Source organism: Scardinius erythrophthalmus (genome assembly GCF_964197995.2).
Source record: "Scardinius erythrophthalmus genome assembly, chromosome: 17".
Lineage (NCBI taxonomy): Eukaryota > Metazoa > Chordata > Actinopteri > Cypriniformes > Leuciscidae > Scardinius > Scardinius erythrophthalmus.
This window is the reverse complement of record NC_138237.1, coordinates 4223485-4230747: the sequence shown is the minus strand read 5'-3', so window position 1 is coordinate 4230747 and position 7263 is coordinate 4223485. Positions and strand designations below refer to the sequence as shown.

At 39.1% G+C, this 7263-nt stretch overlaps 1 protein-coding gene across 5 annotated transcripts in view; it reads right to left on the bottom strand.

Moving 5' to 3' along the window:
- Positions 1 to 488: 488 nt before the first annotated feature.
- The window catches only part of wdr7 (WD repeat domain 7), a 125860-nt gene continuing 119085 nt past the window's right edge, over positions 489 to 7263 (bottom strand). For all 5 annotated transcript variants that reach the window (XM_081391890.1, XM_081391893.1, XM_081391891.1 and 2 more), the window contains 3 exons: positions 6208 to 6307; positions 3344 to 3448; positions 489 to 874 (listed from right to left, as the gene is read on the bottom strand). In XM_081391890.1, the coding sequence (XP_081248016.1) occupies positions 671 to 874; positions 3344 to 3448; positions 6208 to 6307 (409 nt within the window). In that variant the 3' untranslated portion in view covers positions 489 to 670. The remainder of the gene's footprint in view (positions 875 to 3343; positions 3449 to 6207; positions 6308 to 7263) is intronic.

Below are 7263 nucleotides of genomic sequence, written 5' to 3'. Positions count from 1 at the left end.
CGTGCAGCGGTGGGAAAGAAGCGAACACGACTGATGTTTTTACACGTGTGTTTCACACTAACCAGCGACTCACACAAACACAAACAGACAAAAGCAAACCGAAACATTTCACAACTACACCACGAGCTCAAATAAAAACCATTCCTGAAAATAAGTCCTATGATACACGATATCACGATATGATTCTAGTCATTCAGTGCGAATGATGATTCTTTGATTATAAATAATGTAATTTCTCAGAGTCGTTTCAGGACGGAATCTTAAGACAATAACAAGTAAAAAGGACCGTGAGTAAAATGTATGTCTGAGTGTGTTTGTATTTATTTATAATACTGCACGTTTGCATGCAGCTGGAATGATAGAATAGATTCGGTGAATCAAGTGAGTGATTTTGAGTGAATCAAACTAGAAAAAAATTATATATCAGCCTGTCCGACCAAAACCTCGCTTGACCTTCAAGCGCAAAAACACACGTAAACGCACGTCTAAGTGACCTGCAGTCCTTTATCATCTCCATAAATACTCAAAAAAAGAGGGAGATTACAAAAACTATAAATAAAAAGAGGAATGAAACGGGTGTGGAGAGTGTAAACTGGATACAGTTGCCCGCTGGACACTAGGAAACGCGACCCTTGACCCCTCAGACCATGAAGTGATGACCTTTGACCCCTCAGACCATGAAGCGATGCTCCTTGCCGTCGTGGGCCATGAGGATGACGTTGCGGTTGGAGGTCCAGATGAGCCGGGCGAGTTTGAGGGCGTTCTGGGATCCGGGCGACGCCGGCTGGACCGGGGGAACCTGATAGGTTTTGATGCATCGGAGCTGAGGAGCAGAATTCAACATCCCGATGCTCCCTAACAGAGACGTGTTCATCTGAAACACACACACAGAGAGAGAGAGAGAGAAGTGTGTTAAGTCGGGTACACACTGTGTGATTTATAATAGTCCTTTACGATTGTCAGACTGCACGAACATGATCATCGCTGTAAGCATTGTCACACTGTAACACCGTGTCCTAACCAGACGCGATGCGATAAGATTCATTTACATTTAGCAGACGCTTTTGTCCAAAGCGACTTACAATTTTAGGACTAAATTAAGCGAGTCATCGTGAAGAGGCAAAAACAACGCAAGAAGTGCCCAAAATACGAAGTTCAGGCATTGTTTAGAGTCAGATAAGGGAGGATTAAAGGAAAAGGAAAGAATTTTTTTATTTTTATTATTATTATTATTCCATAATTATTAAGATTCCAGTGACAAATAATGTGTCTGTCCACACTAGACGCGAAGCGACTGCGAGATGCGTCAAAATCAATCAAAACCCACAGCCAATCAGAACAGCGTGTGGGCGGAGTCTCGCGGCGCCAGAGAGTAATCTTGACGGCACTCGCAAGAAAATGGACAAGCAGCTACATAATCAAATTCACAAATATTACACCATTTAAACATTATTCAAACACATCGGCTGCTGAGCTATTAAAATAATCTGTAAAAAAATACACGTGTTTGTTCACAGTTTGAATGTTCTTGTTTCCATTTGTTTAATTTCAAGATCTGAGGTGAATTATCCATTGTTGCTTTTACAGCTACAAAGCTGGAGCACTAAATGATATTCAGAGTCACATGACACGCTTTTAACATTAAATAAAGCACATAAACAGCACCTGAGATTATCATCGCCACACTTTGTGTTTGTTGTTCTAGCGTGATGTCACAGAAAATAGAAACCGTTCCTAAAATAGAATCGTCGCGTGTCGCCGTCGCGGCTCGTTAGGACAAACACTCTGATTAACATGGAAAAGATGCATTTTATCGTGTGTCGCGTCACGTGTAGTTAGGACACGGTGTAAGATCTCAGTTGTCATTAATGTCAGACTGTACGACAAAAAACTGACGCATGGAAAAAAACTTGTCCGGAGTTTTACATCAATCAATGATACGTTCGGTGACAAAGGCTACAAAATGGCGGCTACAAAGAAATCTCTAACGTTTATTTTGGTCATGGCTTGTCTTGAAAAACGAAGACAATTTGGCGGTGGTCGTAGGAGAACCACTGCAGGACTGAGAGTCAAATCTTCTGGCACTGTCAGAATTTCGTCAGAGGTCAAATTTGATCTCAATAGTTATTAATCGGCTGTCGGTGAACACGTCAAACTAACGATCAAAGACTTCAGATTTTAGCCTAGGATCAGAGGAATCTTTTAGGATTTGCAAAATTTGGCTCAGACGGACAAATCATGGCCAAAAATTGCACAATGTGCACTGGTTTTATTCAGTGTTTGAGAGGCCAGGACTCTCACACACTCACTGCTGTGATCGGGTTTACTTTATGGATGTTGTGCTTCATTCAGAATTGATCTGAAAATGGCTTTTATATTTCATATCGGTTCCTGGATTTGAAAACTGGGAAAAGGTTGCAAATCTGGAATTCAGGTTAGATATTCAGATAGAAAAATAGACAAAAAGATAGATGGACAGAAAGATAGATGGATAGGTAGATACATATATTTGTATTTACATTTATATCACTGCTTTGGAATGAAATTCAACTTGAATTGAGAGAGAGAGAGAGAGAGAGAGAGAGAGATGCCAGTAACACACGAGACTGCAAAAAAATAGAGAAATCTGAAAAAATATGACAAATCTGAACATGAGATGATACCATGTAAGATAAGTGAAACACACACATACACAGGAAGATAAAGAGTTCCCACACACTGAGTCAGTCAGTCTACAAACCCTCAAAAAACATGACACACACACACACACACACACGTGTTCCTGCAGTGCTCCAGAGAGGGGTAGGGCTTCAGTGGTGTCAGACGGCCGGTCGCCCTCATCCCAGCCTGGGCAACGAGAGGACGCCTGAGGACCCTGAGGACTCCAGTGTTCATTAGCGCACACACACACACACACACACACACACACACACACACACACACACACACACACACACACACACACACACACACACACACACACACACACACACACACACACACACACACACACACACCATTCAGACCGCCTGGTTTACCCTTACAGTAATGATACCATTAGCCTGGAAGACATTCTTACACACACACACACACACACACACACAGAAAGAGAAGACGACTCAACAGTGTTTCTGAAAGACCTGCTCAAGACACGCGCTCACGAGAGAGTCTAATACACACATCAAACAGACTACTCTTATAGTTCTTCATGACTAAACTCTTATATATTTAACTCTTTCCCTGTTATTCATGGAATTTTTCAGCAATCTGCATGAATAGATTCAAAGACTGCATGAATAAAATTACTTCTTCAAGTCAGGGGTCAGAGGTCAGGGGTGTTTACCTGCCAGAATGAGATGTGGCTGTCAGCGTTGGAGTAAGTGGCCAGGTAACGTCCGTCCGGTGCGAAGGAAACCGCTGTTATTGGTCCTTTATGCCCGTGAATATGCTGTGGAAATAAAAACAGGCACAGGTTTACATGATATTGCAATTTCTATAGTTAAGTATTCATTAAATAGAATCATTTTTTACTTATTTTAATGGCCAATTATTTTCCTGATAATAGCATTATAAAATATAATATTTTATGTTTTGTTCAGCTTTCTCGGTCCAAAAAATTTACGTTTATTCTTATTTTTTTTACTTTATTGGAATGGTACGAAACTTAGTAAAGGGTTTGGAATTTGCTGTGTGAACACACCAAATAATCATGGACATAATTTCAACAGGTTCAATGGTCCTGAAAAAAATATTATAAAATAAAATCCCCTAAAAATACAAAATATTAAATAAAAAAAACATCCAACTAAAATGTGACCCTAGACCACAAAACCAGTCACATGGGTCATTTTTTTTAAATTGATATTTATACATCATCTGAAAGCTGTATAAATAAGCTTGTTAGGCTAGGACAATATCTGTCCGAGATTGAAACAATTTGAAAATCTGAGGGTGCAAAAAAAACCGAAACATTGAGAAAATCGTTGTTCATTTATGTTCCCGATTGTGCTGCATTCACTCACAAAAATAAATGTTTTATATATTTACGGCTGGAAATGTACAAAATATCTTTATGGATCATGATCTTTACTTAATATCCTAATGATTTTTGGCATAAAAGAAAAGTCGATAATTTTGACCCATACAATGTATTGTTGGTTACTGCCACAAATATCCCCGTGCGACTCGTGACTGGTGATGTGATCCAGGGTCACATTCCTTTCATTGAAAAAAATATATAATTCGGTCATTTTTGAGCGCCAAGCGAAGAGCACCAGAGGGTTAACATGTTTTCTTGACTAAATTCAGAAGGTTTTCTTTCCCTAAACCTGAAAGGCCGAGGCTTCAGATGAACACGTTCCTCAGCAGCAGAGCATCATCTGCTCACAGACGTGTGTAATCACCAGTGAATGTGTTGACGTGCTGAAATGAACAACAGCTCATCATGTGGGAATGACAAACAGACGCTGTGACAATAATCCATCGCTGTCACGAGAAACGGCCTCATAATGGAGCGATTGGATTAAAGACACATGCGGCTTTATGAGAGCTCAAAACTAAAGTAATCTCTTACAATTAAAGATGAAACGCAATGAAGACCGCGTCACCTGACCCGCGCGTGTAATGAAAATCTGACGGCAGAGATATTGGCCTGTCAAATCACGACGCTTCATCCGAAACTCCTCCAGACGGCAAAACACACATTCAAGAGTGTTTCTCTTCATAAAAATAAACTAGAGAATTTATGACTTTCTGCTTGTGCTTTAAAACCCATAACGACAATATCACACACAGCTGGATAATACAGATACTGGAATGAAGAGACATTATCCTAATTTATTTGATATTTAATGTTAACAAGTCAATCTATTTGGTAAGAAATGAAAAATGTAATTTTTGTCTGACAATTATTTCATTCACTGCCGTTCAACTTTTGACTGGAAGTGTATGTCAGGCTTTATAGTGTTAAGACCGAAATGATCTACAAAACAAAGTCTAAACGGTTCAGGCCGAATTAATTGCTGATGTCACTTCCTGTTTAAGTGGGCGGACCAGAATAAGCTGCGATGTGAACCAGACTAAATGATGAGTGTGCGTGTATGAACAGTGTATCGACCAACGCAACAGAACAATCGTGCAGGAGAGGCTGATGGGAAAATGTGCCGCATCAGGAGATTCGGACAAAACACGCACACACACACACACACACACACACACACACACACACACACTGTGTTTAATTAGTAAATGCAGCAGACGTCTGTAGTCCGGCTGTCCACTTCACAGATCAAAGAGAGGACAGATGGTGTGCAGAGCGACAGGACACACACACACACACACACACACACACACACTTTATATACTTTATTTGATTCCACATTACAAGTCAAATTTCATTAGGAATCAAATTTTTTCACACACATACTCACACACACACTTACTCACTCTCTCACTCACACACACTGGAGGACGTAACTGTATTCAGATCAGTGTTTGTGTTTCAGATTCTGATGAAGATCATGTGATCAGTGATGGTCATGTTGAGGGCATTATGGGATGCGCATATGATCTGATCGCTGGATTCCCCAGACGACGATTTCAGAGAGATTTGATCTTCACAACTGTAAACAGCCTAAAATCAATCCTTCAATCAATTCAGCTGTGAGGCCCAATCTAACTCACACACACACTACCAATGTGAGAGTGAGTCGGTGTGTGTATGAGTGTGTGTGTGAGTGAGTGTGTCTGTGTGAGAGTGTGTTTGTGTGGGAGAGAGTGTGTATGAGTATGTGAATGTGAGTATTTTGAGCATGTGTGTGTATCAGTGTGTGTGAGTATGAGCATGTGAGTGTGTGTATAAGTCTATGTGTGTGAGTGTGTTTAAGTGGGCGCAGAGGTTTGTCTTATCAACTCAACCCAGAGTCAGTGTGTTTCTCTGACAGTATGACTGACACACACACACACACACACACACACACACACACACACACACACACACACACACAAGAGCTCAGACTCATCATGTGACCCCAGCTGTGACATCACGGTCACCTGGACCGGGTCGATCACACAATCTCCAGCTCTGCAGGGCAGCGTTTCCCATCATGCACCTCTGCTTGCTTACACATGCCCTCTGCCCTCCGACACACACCTGCACTCCAGGTGAACACACTCAACACACACATCCCGCCGCACACACACACTCACCTGGCATTTCCCAGTGCGAACATCATAAAGGGCCACTGAACCCTGCCGGGCGCCGACCGCGATGCGATAACTGCGATCACAATACGCCACCATATAAAACCTGCGGAGAGAGAGATGGAGAATATCTCAGAGAAAACACACTGCATACTAACACACTTCAGCACACTAGCACACGCCTGCAGGACGCATGATGCTTCATGTGCACACTTCATGCGCTCCACTTGACCATCCAAATCCATATTAATCTTTCTTGGCCATTTTTATTTATTTATTTACTATTTTTATTTTAATTAAGAGTACTTTTCATTTTTCCTACAAAATTAATTTAAATTATTTTAATTAACTTATTTTCTACCAAATTAATTTCTAAATAATTTTAAATAACACATTTTTCCCACAAAATTAATTTCTAAATAATTTTAAACAACTCATAATTTCCCCACAAAATTAATTTGTAAATCATTTTAAATAACTATTTTTTCTACAAAATTAATTTGTAAATCATTTAAAATAAATCTTTAATTTCTCTACAAAATGTATTTATAAATAATTTAAATTAACTTATTTTTCTACAAAATGAATTTATAATTTTTTTAAATAATGAAAAACAATTCATTAAATAAACAAAAACAATTTATTTCTGAAGTAATTGAATGGCATGCTAAATTAGTATTTGTATTTTTTTCCACAAAGTTAAGTGTAATTTTAATTTACTCAGTAATGAATTTTGTATTATAACTTTTTTATCATAAAATACATGCAAAGTGATTTATTACTTTTAAAATATTAAGTAATTATAACGTAATTTATTTGTGAGATAATTGAATTGCATGCTAAATTAGTACATTAGTATACTAATGTTTGAAAAGTTAATGTTGCATACTTCATATACATTATAACGGTAGTATGCAAATTAGGTTCAGCCTATATAAGGATTTAATCCATCAAATATGCATCAATCGCTGTCATCTGAGGTTTGACCTCTGACCCCTTAAAATCAATGAGCTACTCGTTTGACCCGTCATCAGTTTCAGAAGTATATCAGTGTCCAATTAA